This window comes from Patiria miniata, unplaced genomic scaffold, assembly GCF_015706575.1.
Source record: "Patiria miniata isolate m_02_andy unplaced genomic scaffold, ASM1570657v1 HiC_scaffold_3, whole genome shotgun sequence".
In the NCBI taxonomy this organism is placed as follows: Eukaryota; Metazoa; Echinodermata; class Asteroidea; order Valvatida; family Asterinidae; genus Patiria; species Patiria miniata.
In genome coordinates, this window is record NW_024037069.1 from 25,834,281 (window position 1) to 25,852,939 (window position 18,659).

The 18,659-nt window shown below is 42.0% G+C and overlaps 1 protein-coding gene across 1 annotated transcript; it reads right to left on the reverse strand.

Moving 5' to 3' along the window:
- Positions 1 to 3,836: 3,836 nt before the first annotated feature.
- Positions 3,837 to 12,386, reverse strand: LOC119737089. The gene is made up of 6 exons (XM_038211181.1): positions 12,015 to 12,386; positions 11,018 to 11,099; positions 7,737 to 7,900; positions 7,427 to 7,611; positions 6,035 to 6,222; positions 3,837 to 4,790 (listed from the first exon to the last, which is right to left on the reverse strand). The coding sequence occupies exons 1-6, from the start codon at positions 12,345 to 12,347 to the stop codon at positions 4,738 to 4,740; spliced, it is 1,005 nt and encodes a 334-aa protein (XP_038067109.1). The 5' UTR covers positions 12,348 to 12,386; the 3' UTR covers positions 3,837 to 4,737.
- Positions 12,387 to 18,659: the final 6,273 nt, after the last annotated feature.

The window sequence follows — 18,659 nt, forward strand, 5'->3', positions numbered from 1 at the left end:
TTCTACAAAACCTCTCCAATTATGACCGCTCAACGAATTTCAGAGTTAAGCGAATTTTGTTACCATGGTAAAGGGGTGGCACAATGAATCTACGTCATGAATTAAAAGGACACTGCGTCCCGGAAAGCGCCCAATTGGCTACAAAACGGGTTGTAAACGAAATGACATAGAAAATAATATACTTCCGAAAATCCATCCTTTAAAAAGTCGTCGTTTTTGTGTTATTCTTGAGAGAACGAATTTCGGGGCCCGGGGTCGAAATTTTGACACTCAAAATGTCGAGCTGTTTTGGTGGCAGAATGATTCCAGACGCACATGTTTCACTAGTGCATTGCATGTTGCGGACGTGCTGGAAACAACATGTGTGTGTGTGGGTGATGTGTGTACGTGTACATATACTGTCTGACATCATGAATCGTCTGACATCATGAACACGAGGCTGGGGCAAACCCCTCGTCCAAGATGGAGACATTATATTTACAGCTGGAAATACGTATGCGTATGCCACGAAATGTCCGCCGTGCCAAAAGTAAACAACTGAGTTTGTTTTTTTGTGCGACCTTAGGTTTTGTTTCCTTTCAACCAGACCTTCGAAATACAATTTGAAAGTACACAATGTTCAACATACAAATTTCGGCGATTCAGGACTATGTGCCATTCTGCCTCGTTGTATCGCCCAAATGGTAATTAGGTATTGATGTAAATATTTTAAGTTCGATTCTCCATTTCATTCCAGTTTAGTTCACTGAAGCGCAAAGCCAACAGAAAGAACAGTATATGTAATGCATTCACACTGAGATGCTATTACAGGTAGTTAGCCGTCCTTTTGCAAAACATATCTAATAATAAAATGAACAGGGGAAGATCAATTTCAAGTTTTGCTGCTTATAAATAATTTGATCATTTAGTGATAAAATTGACTAACGGCGGTGATTTCTAGTCAGGATTTGGGGGGGGGGGGAAGAGGGGGACAGTGGCGTTGACAGGTGAATCTCGGGGTTGGGGAGGGGGGGGGGAATTTGTCATGTAGACATAAAAATCGAAGGTTCGGTCCCATAAGTTTCTAGACCTTAGTTGTTATTTAAAGGCATGGCTTTCTCCAAGACGTTCTTAGCGGGGTAATTTACGATAGACTACAGCCTTTGTACTGTGCAGCAGCATGTCGCATATTGCTACGATAGAGGGCGTTCTGTTACCATCCACGAACATGACTCGGTCGACGAACGTCCTTTGCGGCCAGCCTGTTGGCGTCATGCTTGGGTTTTTTTTTTAAAGGGCGCCCGCTTCGGTGAATCTTTGTACAGTCCAATAACCCGTGTGGGCTGATCGAAACATCACAGCGCTAAGGACGTCTTGGAACCAAGACTCGGCTTTCTGCAACTTTCGGGTCCGGCGTGCATGACTGGACACGCAAGCCTTATCTTGTTGATTTAAAGACCTGGAAGTTATACATTAATTATTTACACACTATCCGTATGTTTCACTCTCAGAGGACGTGCACTATTGATGATTTCAGGGTAGGTGCGGCGGGAACCTGACTGCACCTTCGGAAACCATGCGGAATCGGCCCCGGCAACCAGGCACTCCCTCTTCTTAGCTGTCAAGTTAAGTGTAACTCTCTGTTAAGTGCAAAAACTACAGAAATAATATAGTCTTTTATGTGTGCGGCCTGAAAATGCCATGACCAGCAATTCATAACAGGGGAAAAAATCCATTGTGCTGATTTTCCTCATGTAAACAGGTTGCTAAGATACCAACAAAATGAATTTTGGATCGTTTTATGTATCACATTTTCGTTGAAGATTCCAAAACTATCGATGTTTCGGCAGGGCAATGCAATACTGAACATACAAATCCATGTTGCAATCTTTTAAATACATCATATTTCTTTTTGCTAGATTTTGTTGTTTTCGAAAATGATATAAGCCTATGATTTTTAAAGCCTTTAAAACAGCTTTAATAGAGTGTTTTGGCTTAGAGCGCATCTCATATTTTGTTTTGCTTCTGAAGTAGTCTGTAAAAACACTTTGCACCCAGCCGACAACAGCAAGGGCCAGCTGTGTGCACGCTGGACCGTTTTCTAGTCAAATTTAACTAGAGTGCTTCAAAGTAAATAGGGTCTGTTGGTCGGCCAAAAGAAAGAAATATCTGAAGACAAAAAATGCAGTTACACTCGTATAGATGACTATTAAAAATAAAATAAATCCAAGCATGTATTGTGATTTCTTGTTTTGTTTATTGCAATGAGATTATCATGATTTGATGCCACTTAACTAAATAATAAAGCCATCTTTGGCACGATGTAGTCGATTTGCATTATAAATTACACCATCACAAACGTTTTGGCTGTAGTGGGAGCCATTACATATCAATAAAGGTAAATAGTGGCGGATCCAGGAATTTTTGCAGGGGGGGGGGGAGGTTTCATCAGTAAATCAATGCTGAAATGTAGACATTTTTTTGTCCGGACACTTGGCCTCCGTAAAATCAATAGGTGGGGTGGGGCGGGGGGGGGGGGGGGCGAGCTGTTCAACAAAGCCGTATTTTGTGCACAGCGGACATTAAATATTACCAGTAAAGGCCTAACGTTTTGGGTGTCAGAGCGGGGGGGGGGGGGGTCCCATTATTTTAAATGCATTTCTATGAAAACTTTTTTTTAGAGAGCCGGGGGGGGGGGGGGGTTTGACACCCACCCCCCTTGGATTCGCGCCTGGTAAACCATTGTGATAAACGGCAAAACCTTCACATCTTCTAGGATTGCATTGGTTGCTATGGGCTCCGTGCGTGAACAGAGAGGGCGTTTTTTGACCAACGCGCAATTGCATTGTGAAACGAAATCTTACTTTGAGGAAAACGTTGTCGAGATGAATGTCCGGTGAATCTACGGAGCCCTTAAAAGGTCGAAGTCATAGATGAAGAACTAAAATAACTAGATTGGCCATGCGTACAAACGCGCGTTCCTGGCATGGATGGAGCATACATATCAGAAGAAGATTAATAATTTCACGCAGGAACAAATAATTTCACTGCATTATTTTGTACGCTCGGAATCATTTTGTGCGCTCGAGGTCATTTCGTACGCTTGAAAGTAATCTATTTTGTATTCTCAAATCTATTTTGTATTCTCGAAATGTATTATGTCGAGCGCACGCAAAATAATTTCTTTCGAGAATACGAAAATCAAGCGCACGACATAATGCATTGAAATTCTTTATTTCTTTTGTAATATATTTTATTATTCTGATTATATCATACCGGGAATGCGCAGCATTTATGTTTAGAGTAGATATGGCGTCTCACAGCGTCCTTGGAAACCTTACGAAATCGGCCCTGGCAACCAGACACTTCATCTAGTTAATCGTCAACTCTTCTCCTTCTTACAAGCGTTATTTAAAGAAAAAATACTACAAAACCAATATTCTGTAGGCCTAATAAACAAGCCCTGAAAATGCCTTAGCCAGAAATTCGTTTCGGGAAAATCATTTTTCCCCTTTAAACAGGTTGCTATATGTATCAATAAAAAATCCACATTTTCGATCATTCATGTGTCACTTTCCGATGCAGATTTCAAGACAATCTAAGTTTTCACAGGGCATTGCATTACTGAACTTAAAAAAAAATTCACCTGGAAATCTTTTACCCAAAACAATTTTTTACACAAAGATTGTATAGCTAGTTCAGTGGTGCAAAATCGGCAGCCCTCATTTCGTATGCAAATAGCCATCAGAATCGTGCATGCGCAGTTGAAAAGTGCGGCTGAAACGCACGTGATCTATGCCAACGACCCATGCGCCATAAATGTAGGGAAGTGTGTAACATGAGCAAGACTGATGTGCTATCTTCCAGTAATACCTTTAATTATGGTGGAAGTCGGATCTAAATTGGTTACAAAATGGATTTCACTGTATGCATCAAATACACACACGCACGACACATTCCGTTACTTGTCCAATGATCCAGTACACGGTATCTGTTTAGTTTATTGTCCCTTCTAAAGGAATGGCTCAGTATTCATGTCCCAGTTGCCATGCATCATCAAACTTCTAGAAACTTGTTATGTTTTCCCTTTGCACGGTAAGTTTGAAAGGGAGGATTTGGACTGCAATAGTTTCTCTCGTAACAGCTCAAAACGCGAATATTAATGACGCGAATGGGTATTTTGTTGCCAATTAAACAGCCTCAATTTTGGGGCGAATTGTTTTCACAATAACGCTCCTCCCATTGATGATATATAGTCCATAATATCTCAGATTAAGTTAATTGTGCTTTTACACTCTGAGCACGGGGAACACTGTTGCCCGAATTTTGCTTTAATCGTGAACTTATAACTTCTGAGCGATTTTTTCCAGCATTTTTGTTTTGTTTTGTTGGTAGTAAATAACCATAACAGTAATGGTAAATAAACACAATTATAATATAACCAAGAAAATTATCTTCTAAAATATAGTTTGTACGAAGGAGCGAAAAAGTTTTGAAGCGCCAAATGGCGAGAAATAAGTTGTATTTTATGCAAATATACTTCATATCCGCGCATGCGTGGTTGAAGAATTACGGCCAAGCGCATTTTGTGAATAGCAAAACTGTAAAAAGGTCATAGAACTATATTAAATTAATGTAGCTCTTTGAAAAAGGTGCATTTAATGTCCGTTAATTAACTTTAAAAATTCAACGGAGGGAGGGGCGGGGCTACAATCACTCCTCCATCCTTCTTGATACGCCATAGTTGTTGATCCAGGCTCACTCAGTATCGATGTGGATGGTAAGGCTATCTGCCCTAACGACTGGTCCAGCTGTAGGAAGGTAAGAATAAAAAAAGCAGAATCATGTAGCTTAGCATGTAGACTATTCCCTATGCTTGATTAGACCCGCACCATGACATTAGGCCTATGTTGATGCTCACAAACCTTCTGCAACAACTTATCATCACGGGTGTTAGGGGGGGGGGGGGTGTGAGGGGTGGCGGGGGGGGGGATTCATACCCTCTCCCCAACAAATCGTTTCCCCTCCCCCCTGCAAATTCGTCGTTCGTCGACATTGTCGGACCCAAGGGGGGGGAGGCAACGGGGGCGAAACGTTGTTTTTTTATCGACAGGAATGAATACACTTTTTTTGTCTTAAAAATTCAGGAAATAAATTAAAAAGTTGCGTTTCTTCCCCGCAAGCCATCAGCTACACATACCTTTTAGTTTTAATATTACAATTTGGAAATAGCGGACGGTATTGTTTACTTCATCCTCTTCCCCTTTTTTTGAAAGAGAAATACTCGAACCCTCTTGCCCCCCCCTCCAAAAAAAAATTGGTACTGGATCCGCCCTTGTCTGTCGACAAAATTGTGTGTCTGACGGCAAATATGCCGAAGACGAATAGCGCCCGCAAAGTCGGTTGGTTTCAAGCGATAGAACAATACATTTATGAACGAAACCAGTGAGTTTTCCAGTTACGCGGTTTACCGCCTTTACAATCGCGTGAGAGACGCGGTGGGATGTACACCATCTTTCACATGGGCCGCTTTGCCGACATTTCCACACACACACAAACTACAATCCTGGCCAAATCTCGCTGCCCCCCCCCCAGCACCCGGTCAATGTTGTCTCTCATTGCGCGGTGTGTGCTCTATCCGCTAAAGAGAACAACATTGACCGGGGGAGCAGGGGAGTTGGTGACTGTTGTAGGCTAAGGTTATTTCCAAGTGTCACAACCATTTTGGCCGGGATTGTAGCACGTTCGTTCATGGTGTAAATCGAGAATTTTTCTTTGTTCCTCTTCCCTTTTCCTTTGTTTGTACTCTTTTTTTCGCAACAGCTCTCATTGGTTTTGTACACTTTTTTAATTGAGGTCGTCCTCGATTTGGTTCCTGTCCTCGTCTCACCGATTAAGTTGCACGTGTGTGTCCTCGATTTACACCATAAGCAAACGCAGACTGATGCATAGGGAGGAGGGGGATGTATGAAATCAATGGCGGATACCGGCTTTTAGTAATCAGAAAAACTCTATACATAATAATACAATAGTACATGTAGTACCCTTTTCTTACCGTTTGAACGCAAATCGTTCCACGTCACCTTCTGGTTGGTTGTGCTGTAGAGTATGATTGGGTAGGGATGTGCTTCCGTCTCTGTCTCCCATGGACAGTGCACTAGCGAAGCAGACTCGGTCACAAGCAGCCAACCTTTATCCACTCCACATCCACCATAGTTGTTGTTGATGTAAAACCGCCGATCCCTTTGTTTTATGCCAATCGAGAGATAGAGAAAGAACCAATTAAACAACCACTCTACCATAGAGGGTTGGGTTAAAAATGGATCCCACCTTCACTCTAAGACTAAAACAACCCAGGTCAGAGAGTTGACCCGGAATCCAGGTTTTATTTGGCCTGATACATCTTGGGGTCAAAACGAAACTTTCATGGGCCAAACTAACGATGACAATGATCAAGAAAAGTATCATTTTGGCCCCGAAAAGTGTCATGTTGGCCCTGAAAGTATTGTGCCAACAAATAGAACCCGTATTCCAGGTCAAATCTTACCGTCTTTGGTTTTAGACCGTAGCTCGCAACTATATACGTGTACCAAGAGCTGTAATCAAGCCCATCTGAAGTCCCGTCTAATGTCATATCACGAGTCAATCACACATCATGTCACAAATACGGTCACAATAAGAGACAGCGGCGGATAGGGGATTTTCCAAAATGGGGGCGCGACTGGCGTTTTTAAATCCAAGATTTTTCAAGGGGGCTGAATGAGGCACTGCGGTTTACGCATACAATACAAAAGGCCTGAAGCAATAAATTAAGATTTGTAACATTGAGTGGCGACAATGCTCAGGGATTTTTTTTTTTTTTGCGTTTCACGCATTTTGTTAGTTTGCAATAACAACGCCACTCAAAGTCCAAAGAATGTTCATTGTTCAAAGTCCAAAGAATGTTTAGCTCATTGGATAGACTTTTACACTTTTTTTTGAGCACAGAGTGGAAATTACGCTTTCGATAAAACAGCGAAAAAAACAATGCACAACGTTTGGATCACGAAACACAATTTCGTCTGTATCACTCTTTATTTCCAAAAATCAGTCAATTGATCGTTGGAAATCACATGTCTTGATTTTTTCCAAAATATTGACATCAAGCCAGGCAGAACAATATCATGGGGGGTTTAGTACCAGTACAATCTTTAATCCAAGACCGATCTTTAATGATAACAATTCGGTAGGCAACTTTTGGGATATATGCAAATGACACTATAGCCCAGATGTCTTTATATAATTTTTGTTTTCATAAACTAAAACTGCAGCTATACAAAAGGACTCTGTGATGTTCAATTTATTAATGATCTTTCGGAGGGGCGGGGGGGGGGGGGGTCATCAGTCAGTCTATCTATTGGTTGGACTACCGACAGCCAATCTCTTGGGGATACTAAACTATACTTACTCTTCAATGTGACCGTCGACACTGAAGAACTGACCACTACCTCCAGTAAATGGAGCTGATTTGAGATCATCCCAGGGAGATGAAATCAGGCGGGTCTGTGTGAACCAACTCTTGATGTCCGAGCCGGCTCCATTGAAGATCAACTCGGCTCTCACCTCCATGCTGTTAGACAGGGAAAGCTTTACCTTTTTAGCAGAAAAGGAAGAGTGTAAAATGTGTTGATATCTTTTACCGCAAGATTAAAATAATCATTCCCTAGTTTGCATTCGAAATTAACCAAATTATTACAGTGTATTCATGACATACTTACTCGTCGGACATTCAGCTGCCCGTTGCGCCAGGCTTGGTAAAGGCAATTATCACGGCGATGGCCACTCGCCTCATAACTCGAGGTCCAGTTCATTGTGGTCCACATGTCATGCAGCTTGACTCCAGTTCCTGCCACGCCTTTGAACACCAGTCGCCACTCTGGGTCTGTATAATAGAGCATTTTCCCGATTTTCGTATCTCCCTGACAAACCCGACTTTAACATACTTACACCAACACAATATCAACTTTTAAAAGTCGTCAGAACGTTTGTTGACAATCAACGATGACATCATTTAGTCAGTTTTTCTGGTCAAAAGGGGGCTTATAGCATATGTTACCTGTGACGTCATACCAACAGGAAACTGACAGGCAGCGCAAACATTTAAGCAGTTTTGCATGTTACATGTATTTGGCCCATCACATTTCACTGCGTTAACAGTTTACAGATAAAAACTGTGTAAAACGTATACAATTATGGTATATAAAATAAACATAATGCGTAACAAAAATAGATAATAATAAAAACAAAACGCAGACTGACATGTAAACAAATTTTGTAAAGACCTTTTCCATTCAAATGCCCTTTTTTTCATCAGCGCTTACCCCCTACCCCAATATTAGTAAAGAGTGCCCTTCTCATGTTGTGTTACACAACAAAATCAATGGCGTTTGAATCAGGCTCATAGGTGTTTGCCCTTTCTATTCTGTAAGATTAACATTATTTACTTTTAGCATGTTTTATATATCTTATTTTCAAAACCTATCAAAATGCTTAATATTATAGGAATCCCCATTAAATAAACAACAACTTGATTTTTCAATTAGGTTTACCACTCATCTCATAACCAAAAAGTTACGACCCCCCCGACCTTCGCACTGTCCGGGCGCGCGCCGAGCAAACACCGCGATGCGACCAGACAATGCCAGACGGCCCGCCGTTACGCACGGGCAAAGCATAGTTCCAATCCCGCGCTCCACCCAACGGGATAAGTGTCCACGCATTATCACTGTGAATACCGCGGTACCAGACAAAGTCTGGCAATGGCCAATCCCGCTCCAAACAACACGGCAACACGGAACATGCGTGCATGATATCACTCAGTTCATCAAAACGACCATGAATTCTCGGATCATCTGATTTGAATCCAATGGCTTCGAAGAATTTTAAGATCATGGCAAGAGGTAGGGAGTCCAGAGGTTTTGGCCGTATATCTGTAACCACGCAAAATTAGTCAATTTCAAACCGTGCTTATACATGTAATAAGTATCAACATGGCTCTAAAAATACAAAAAAGTATCCTGGTACTGACTCCTATTATTAAAACATTCATTTAGAACTTTGCATTCATTTGGATGGAAAAACGAATTCTGAAATCGCGCTTTCCATATCGACAATTTGCGCCAAACATTACCGTATGAGCCGGAACTTTCATTTAAATCACCGTGTAAAAATAAAATCTACTTGATAAATCGTAACTGTTTTAATTATATCTTTATGAGAAAAAAAAAGGTACGGACTAGTACACTCGATCGTACCAAGAAAGTTCAGACTTTTACTGAAATAGTGGCCTATAAAAAGAAATGATTAAGCTTGCTGCACCTTGCCGCAAATCATTTTTAAAGGTCGGGGTACAGAGGCGAAACGAGACAATTTTGTACAACACTGCAACCAGACTAGTCTACTACCACATGTTATTGTAGGCAGATGGGATTGGTGCCAGACTTATGTAGTCTGGCACGCGGTAACAGTTATAACGCTTGCACGCACGTGGAAAGCTGAAGCGCAGGCTAGGCGAAGATGCTACGTACGTGAGTACGTTCAATGCAACCATTTCCAGTTCATTCGTGCGTACATTGTATATGCGTTCGTTTCACGAAACCCACTGCGGCAGAATCTCGAGGGTTTGATACGGTAAAAAATTAACATTAATTAGAATAGAAAACACATCAAAATGGGCGGCCTCGAGCCGACCTCGACCGATTCGCCGAGATAGGAAGGCTCCGAGGCCAAGGCCAAGGCCGAGGCCTTGCACCTCCGAGGCCAAGGCCGAGGCCAAGACCACGAAAATCGGCCTTGAGGCCGGCCTCGAGGCCGAGGCCGGCCTCGAGACCTCCAACACTGAAAATTTAACTTTTCATTTAGAAAGCCTATTAACGATTTGGGAAGGGAAGTCATTGTATGGCAGGCATTAATGGTTTTATACCATTGTTAATCTGTTACCTTGGTTAATGCATTATAAATGGGAAGCCGAAAAAGACAGGGTAAGGTGGAAGACATGAACGTTGAATCCCGCCTCGAATCAATTAAACAAAAAGATATTTATTGGTGTTGAATTTTATTGACAGTGTTGTCTTAATAAGCGTTCTTTTGTGTGTATTCCCGTAGTTACTGCATTATATATAAGAATCGGCTTAATGTACATTAACATTTCAAAAGAAAAGAGAAAAAAAACAGAAAGGCCCGATGAATCCCGCTCATTATTGTTGAACCAAAATGGTAATTATAGTGAAATATCAAAAACGGCGGCAATTTCATTGGCGAACACAGTGCAATTATATATTAAAACACTCCGCTCGTTCAAACAGCTCTGCTATCAAAAGACTGTAGGCCTACATGCTACAGGCAGGTGTCGTGCATCCCTTTGGGATTTTTTTTACCCAACAATCTGGGGTATACCGTGTATTTTTTTTCTATATATGCGAGAATGGTTTATCAACGCTGTTTAACGGAGACCCATCTCACGCACGCCCCTTAATATTGTTAAATAACTAAATAGACGAATTTCAATTGGGATAGAAACCGAGGCACCTGGTACTAAGGCATTGTATGACATTGTGGGACCGTTTCTTCAGTGTCCGAGGGAAATGATAATGACGATTGAATATTTTACCGACCAGCGAAAAACAAGTCTTCATGCACAGTAAACAGTGAAAGAGATTCGCATCATTGTTTCGTCTTCTAGCCTTATGATCCGCCCTACCATTCCATTGTTGTAAAAAAACAATTGTTCCCCGTTTTTCGGATTTTACAAGCCAGTTTGTCTCCTATTATTGACAAGAAATCGCCGCCAAATTAAGGCTTCTATTTGCAGACAAGCACTTTCTTGATTAAATTTTAATTACATTTTGGTATGGAGTTAATATCAACAGAAAAGGCAATTAATTAAAAGTAGACCCTATAGACGCTTTCTAATATCATTGATGAGCCTTGAACGTGGTTCATCTTGTGTCCTTCAAAGCAGTTACGCCAGTACTTTATGTGGCTCATCAATATTACTTACCTCTCATATTATCTGCACACGGAGCTTTGGGCTCATCGTCATGGCAACTGGCAGCAGTCGACTGAAAATTGCATCCGATGTTCTGAGGAAAATACATAAAACAAAATAAATGTTTGCGATTCGATATTATAGTAATTGACATTAATGCACGTTAAATATATTTGTGTCCCCATTTATTGTATCATTGTTACATTAATTATTCAGCGGCGGAACTGGTGGGATGTGTATGTTGCAAAGCGGAAAGTGAAAGTCTAGTAGTATTGTTTGTTTTTTTTCAGATCAGGGGGTCCCCTTTTTATTTATAATGGTTTTCATGTGGTTTTTTTTTGCCTCTGAAATGTTTTGCCTCTGGTTGGTCGGGAAAGAGGCAGTTGCACCCGTATAGGCTAGATGGCTAAATTAAATTATGCCAAGTACGAGTTGCCTTTAATTTTGTTTATTGCAATGAGTTTATCGTGAGTTCATATCATATCACCGACTAAACATTAATATAACAAAACCATATTTGGCAACATGTAGTCGAGTTACATTCTATCTGCACTAAGCATCTCACTAACGTTGTGGCTGTATAGTGACAGCCTTATTTACCAGTAATGGTATACCATAGACACCTAATACGAGAGGCAACATCCCCTCACCTTCTGGGATTCCACTGGCTGCTATATGCTGTACTTCGCGTTAAAATATGTTAATCATTTTAGCTTTTCAAATAACACAAAGCATGGTTGCCAGAATTTTGTATTTCTTATTCTTTTTTTGGGTGTTTTTTGTGTTTTTTTTTTTGTTTCGCTGATGGGTTCCAGAGAGGGTCAGCGGCAATAAAATTAAAGCAGGTTTTGTTTTTTTCTTTGGTCAGAAACGAGAACCAAAGAAATAAAATGGGATGCATAAAAAAAAATACCTGAAAAGTATCCCCCCCCCCTTCTAAAAAAACTTCCTTGCTGCGCCGCGGGCAATTTTAAATCCAATCGATCTGGGAAATAAACCACTCACTGACCTGTTGGGTGAAGGTATACACGGAGCCAGCCTTCTCGACCAAATGACGGCTGGAGACGTTCAAATGCGACACGCTGTTCAATTCGCACTCTTTTTTCGGATACCAGTAGTTGGCCGATTGGCAACCGGGGGTGTCCAGGCAGGAAAGGTGGCACAGCTTGTGCGTCGCGGTGCGACTCGACGAGATGTTCCAACCGACCAAGGCTGTATCTATCACGCTACACCAGGGTTGCATTAGGGCATCGACCCCGTCCGAAGCCCAGAGCCCGGCCAATAGAGCCCAGGCCAGGGGCAACAGACTGCACCGTCCGCTAACGGTGGGCTGTGCCGTCATGATCAAGCCGAGCGCTCGCACAGACTGGGCTCCTTTCTACAAAACCTCTCCAATAATAGGCTAAAGCTGCGGATCAGACGTTCACGTGTGCCTGCAAAGCCACACTACGAACGACTGATATATCCGTACATGTAACTTTTATGCGACACTGCACACCAGCCAATCGTAGCCGCCTTTAGAAGCTATAACGTCATTTGGGCCAAAAAAAAAAATATTCGGTCTCTGGTCAGACCAAAGTTCCGGAATTGACGCGGCCACGCGGCTTTTTTTTTTTTTTTTTGCTTTTTTTTCTCTTCAAGCTTGCATTGTACAGACAAGGTGGGTACTATTTTGCTCTTTTGGTGTCCTCATGAACATCGGTGTCCTCCATAATTTGCCTTGGTGCAATTTCCTATTCCTTGGTGCTCTTTGGTAAAAAGAAATTGAGGAGGTGCGGAAATAGAGGGCGCTGTTGGAGCTACCGCGGAACATTTTGCAAAAAAAAAAGAACGACGCGCATGATTAAAATCGACGCGCGAGCTGACCAGAGACCGACTTTTTTTTTTTTTGGCCTTACAGTAGATATTCGGCCAAAGCTCTTGATTGGTCAATAGCTGTAATGTTTTTTTGCCATACAACGGGTTTAATACCGAAGACACGATAGTCTAGCAAACATATCGACTGATGGAGTTAAGACCACACTTCAAGGTGATCCGCGCCGTTTTTTTCCAGACACTATTTTGCTAGAATATTGCCATGAGATATGTATCGTCCTCCACAGACAATACTACAATAATCTAAAGATGGCATAACTAAGCTGACAAAGAGTGCATGCTGCGTTGGGGAACACAGTCGCGGATTCTATTTATATAGCATACCTAGTTTAAAGGAAACTGTTTTATTCATGTATTCAACGTTTGGGCCCCAACTTAAAGTTTCCTCAATAAAAATACCCAAACATTTATATGTGTTCACCTGTACGACTGCACCACCAGCGATACTGGCATTAAGGTTAGTACTGCGAACGTTTAGTTTAGTTCCAGTGAGCATTGATTGATTTTGATGGCGTTTATTGATACATTTGTTCCCGACACACCAATCGTATATTCTAGCTAGGGCTGTATTGAGGTTGTTCTCTATCTCATCAACACTCGCCCTGGTAGAACTACACGTCAATGTAGAGTCGTCAGCATACATGAACAAATTACACTCTTTAGGGATATACAAAGCGGTAGGTCACTTGTATAAATAATAAATAACATTAATATTTAATATGACCGTCCCTCGCAAATTCGTTACCATGGTATTGTTAACTTTAATAATTAATACCAAAAACGGAAGGACGATTTTTTTAGCGGGTGAAAAAGAGAGGCACAATGAAACTGCAATAATTGTCGTTAACTTCTTGAATTAATTGTAGGCTTCGCTTTCGCCTGAATAAAGGAGTCGTTCATTAGTGAAAGGTCGCAGTCGTGATGTCCAAATGTCAGCGACAATTTGCAGCAACTCTACCACCACGATCACTTCAGACTGGAATATTGAAATTCTGCATCTGGCTCAGCAGTTCTGTTCAACTTGTTACCATAGTAACAGACGAACAAATTTTTTTTTTTCATTGTGTTAGGTACTGAGCATAAAACAGCCTCTTGCGCCCAGGTGCAAGGTACAATCAATAATACGAAGGACCTGTTTTCTTCAATGATAACACCACTGAAAAAGAACGAAAAATGTTCAATTCCTAATCTGATGAACTGTCAGCTCAGTGAATATAACACGTTTTGAGACCAAAAAGAAAAACAATGAAAAACGACACGCACTTTTTGATCACGAAACATGATTTCGTTTAAAGCAATCTTCGTAAAAAAATCAGTCAGTTGAGTGATCGTTGGATGGAAAACACCAACATTTAATGATTTCTTCTAATGACAGCAAGCCAGACGGAATAATTTCACGGAGTACCAGTACTTTCTTTAATACTAAGTACTAAGCTTTTCGATAAATTATCCGGTTAGAATAAATGCATATGATCCTAAAACAAATTTGCCTTTAAGTTGATCGAGTAATTCGCCGAACAGGAATATAATAACGTCCGTTCTTCGCAGTAAATGAGCTTGCCTTCGCAATGGGGAGAGGGTCCCATATCGGTGAATAGCGCTACGATGAATAGCGCCACCTATCGGACAATAGGTGGCGCAACAATATGTCTCCATAAAGAGTATCAAGCACATCACAATGAACAAAGAATGAACATGGTTCTAGTCGTAGACTTTCAGCCCAGATTTTACAGTTAAAAGACACAGTGACAATAAATTTATTCAAATATTACAATTTCAGAATAATGTAAGGTCAACCTTAATTAAAAGGTACGTGTTTTACTTGGACTTGCTATTTAAAAGCATTACAAGGTGGACATGTGTTAAAGGCGTAGCCAGCGGGGGAGGTTAAAGGGGGGGGGGGGGGAGGTTGGGGGGGGGGTTATTTTGTAAAGAATGCCCTTTTTCATTCAAATGTTTTTTTCACCAGCGCTTAACCCCCCCCCCCCATATTTGTAAAGAGTGCCTTTTTTTGTTAACAAGTGCCTTTTTTTCTGAACAAGTCCCCTTAAAAAATCGCTCCCTTTTTGTGCAATCGGCCGTTACGGGTGACTTTTCTGAATTATCGCGCATGTATCGCTCTAAAAAGCATCATAATCAGTGCGTTCGATTACTCCCCCAGCTTACTTGCGCCTGGCTCCTCGTGTAATGATAGACATGCGCAGTGGAGCTAAATAAATGAACGGTTTCGGGTAGAGTTTCGTGCAAGACCTGGAAACATGGGCGTCGCCAGGATTTTTTTCTAATCCTGTTTTTCTCAACATATTCTCGATTTATCAGTTTTAGAGGGGGAAGGGACATTTTGCCCCCCCCCCATTAAATTTACACCAATATGACTTCTTTTTTTGCTTTTCCGGGGGGGGGGGAAGGTTGCAACCTGACGACACTTTTTTCTTTATATATCATCTCAATAAAGGTCATACATTGCAGAAATGACGATAAGATATGAATCTGGGACTGAGAAATATTTCCAATTTTGTTAGGAAAAATTGTCTTGACTCTCCATAGACTTTGTACACGATCGCGGAAGTGGCGTCAGGTTGCAACATTTTTCCCAGGCTGCATCCTAATCAATTAACTGTCTAGATCAGAGCACGTCCACGCCCATTGAAAATACGCGGGGACGCGCTGACAATAATTCGTAGCCGTAGCTCCGTTCATAGGGTTTGTAGCTCTATGCTCCGTGGAAGCCGTTTCGGACACGGCCTGATGAGGCGCCCGCCGGACGTTGCATGGCCTTATGGGATACTTATTCGAGTGACCGGCTCGGCGAGTCAGTTACTTGGGCCCAGACTCGACTCCAGGGGCGCGTGCTCGTTCCTTACACTAACCCCTGGCTGTGATGATGACGTAATTGACGCTGAGTGGCTATTCACAGCGTACTGCGCGCAGGCATTTCGAAGATTGCACGCCGGGTGCGCCCATAATGCGCTCGCGCTCGCGTGCTTAGCTTTGCACGTAACGTCACGTACGAAAAAAAAAAATTATGATTCAAAAGTCGCAAAGCCTGTACGATATGGATTATGTCAGCCGCGTTTTTCGCTAAAAAAAACCCTGTATCTGTGGTTGTAAAGGCACTAAAGGGGTACGTACATTTAATACAAATCTTTGCTAATTAACACAACATCCAAACGTTGTGTTTGAAAGGATCGATTCTTCAAAATCACAACTTTTAAAATTTTAAAGATGGCGCCGGCACGTAAAACGGATAAACTGCAGCCCTAATTATAATGTACCGTATTTTGGTATATTTAAATTACACAATTCCAGGGGTTACGATCGCACAAGGCATGATGAGAAACAACATGGCGCTGCAAGATCGTACCCACGGGGCACTAGGTTGACTTGGGCCAGACTCGAGTAAGCCCGAGAAGTCACGTGAGAGGTAAATCGAACGCTGTCGCGCTTGCACGAGTAAGCGCGGGGGAAGTAATCGAACGCACTGAATGTCTGTTAGTATGTACAATCGTCGGTTTTGAACAGCGCCCCCATCAACAGATGGTACCAGCCCCCCTTCAACTATTTGATTTTACGGAGGCCAAGTGTCCAGAGAAAAAAAAAAGGTGTCGACATTTCTGCACGTATGTGCAAGTGCCCTTTGTCAAGAAATGTTTACCCCCCCCCCAAAAAATAAAATTATTACTCGTCCAAAAATAGCGTTTTCAAGTATCGATGCGCTGCCGATATACAGCTGTGTACACAACGCAGGCGCACATGCTCGCATATAAAGTGGGCGACCTTTTCCTTCCTTTAAAAAAAACCCAAATAATATTTAAGAATTGACCATGTTCTTTTTTTTTTTATTTGACTAAACATAGTTTCTCAAATTTTAAATTTTTTGAAAGGTTTTGTCACATGAGAGCGCGCTTTATAGTCACCTTGAAAACATACAAATAGTCGTATCGAACTAGCTAGTCTTGGCCCAAAACGTCAGTGATTGATAGCAATTGTTGCATTTTGTAGAACATCGATGGTTAAAGATATAGTCCATCATTTGTAATTTGTGCATTTTGTTCGTTTGAAGCAACAAAAGTGTTCAAAATCTAATGAAGGATACTGAACAACTAACCAGATGAAGTTTCAGCTAAGCTTCAGCTGTATATTCCGAGAAAAACAGCTTTCTAGGATCTCAATTTCAAATCAAAAATTACCGAATCATGTTCTGAATTGTTTTGAATTGCAGCTATACGCGACGTCGCGCACTGATCCGACGAATTATAGCAACCGCGCGCGCCTGTGCGTCGGGCCAATGCTTGCGCGCGCTTCGCCGACTACTAATTTAAACGACCTACTAATTTAAATTTTCCTACGGTGCGTCTTAAGACGCACCGTTGGAAAGGCCTTCTTTCGTTGATTACTTCAAAATGACAGCTTCCCAGAAAGAATAATTTCACAGGGAGTTTATTCCACTTACTAATTTTTAACCAAGTATGTTTTTCATCAATAATTACGCCAGTTACTTTTCGGATGGCTGCAAATGATGGACTATAGCTTTAATGGTTGTAGAGCGCCCTCGCACAACTGTTTTGGACTTTTATAGACCTTTCTACGCTTGGTTGGCAAGCTGGTATAATCGTGCCGTTAGATGGCGCACTTCATGAAACGAATACGCCGTTTCGAAGTGTGATGTAATTAAACGCAGGTTTGTCTCCAAAAGTGACCGTTCCACACAGTGTCTCGTCCGGCATTTTTACTGTGCGTTATGAACGGGCGATTTAGGTGAACAGTTGAAATTTCTAGTTGAGGTTTCTCAGACATTAAGAATAAATAAGCCTGGAAATTGGGACAGTGCTTCGAAGCTGACTGTATTCATCACTCAGACCGTCACGGATGCCGTTATTTTTTATTTTCCAACGGATGAAAAAAGTGATAAATAACTGGGCACCTTGCTATTAATCGCCAGGTTTGTGTGGAGCGCATGACCTCGGCAAACGCTTGACATCGGCGGCGTATGACGTGCACGTCTTTAAACCCATTTCAATTCTACGAAAGTTCAATCGTTTAATCGGTCAATAATTGACGTGCCTGGGTGCAAGAGTCTGTTACCAGCGGCGGCGGAACGGGTTTGAAACTGGGGGGCATCACCAAAAAAGGGGCACTTGCAAACCCGTGCTGAAATGTCGACACGTTTTTTCACCGGACACTTGGCCTCCGTAAAATCAAATAGTAGTGGGTGGTGGTGGGGGGTGGGGGTGGGGGGGGGGGGGGGGTGGGGGGCTGGAACCATCATCTTACATAGGGGGCGCTCTTCAAAACCAATGATTGCATGCTCACTATGCATTATGTGCCCATTATCAGGGCGTATTGTATGGGTTTGGGACTTGGTTTACATAATCCTCGTATATATCAAAACTATCTTTACCAATATTGGGAAATGGTTACTTCTAAGAAATAGTAAGATACTTTAAGGGCAATTTTTTTTAATCTCAAGGGGCACTTTTATGCTCGAGGGGGCACATTTATGGCCGCAAAAGGGGCACTTGGACAAATCGGGGAGGGGGGGGGGGCAAATGCCCCCAGCCCCCCCCCCCCACCCCGGTTCCGCCGCCCCTGTCTGTTACTATGACAACCAAGCTTTGCTGGTGAGCCAAAAAAAAATCGAAAGCTTTGAAATATTCATGTTCCTATCTAACGAGTCCTTGGCAGCACAGCGTTTGCAGCTCATAAATGCCGCTGACATTGGTATCATGACTGCAAGCCTTTCGCTAAGGGCGGGTTTCTGCTTCACGTAAAATCGAAG

Excerpts from the sequence above, each read along its gene's own strand:
- LOC119737089 (XM_038211181.1), bottom strand. The coding sequence starts at position 12,347 with ATGACGGCACAGCCCACCGTTAGCGGACGGTGCAGTCTGTTGCCCCTG. Across the intron at positions 7,612-7,736 it reads GGCAGCTGAATGTCCGACGA|GTAAAGCTTTCCCTGTCTAA; the intron begins GTAAGTATGTCA and ends TCTGCTAAAAAG. Across the intron at positions 6,223-7,426 it reads GTCGACGGTCACATTGAAGA|GGATCGGCGGTTTTACATCA; the intron begins GTAAGTATAGTT and ends CATAAAACAAAG.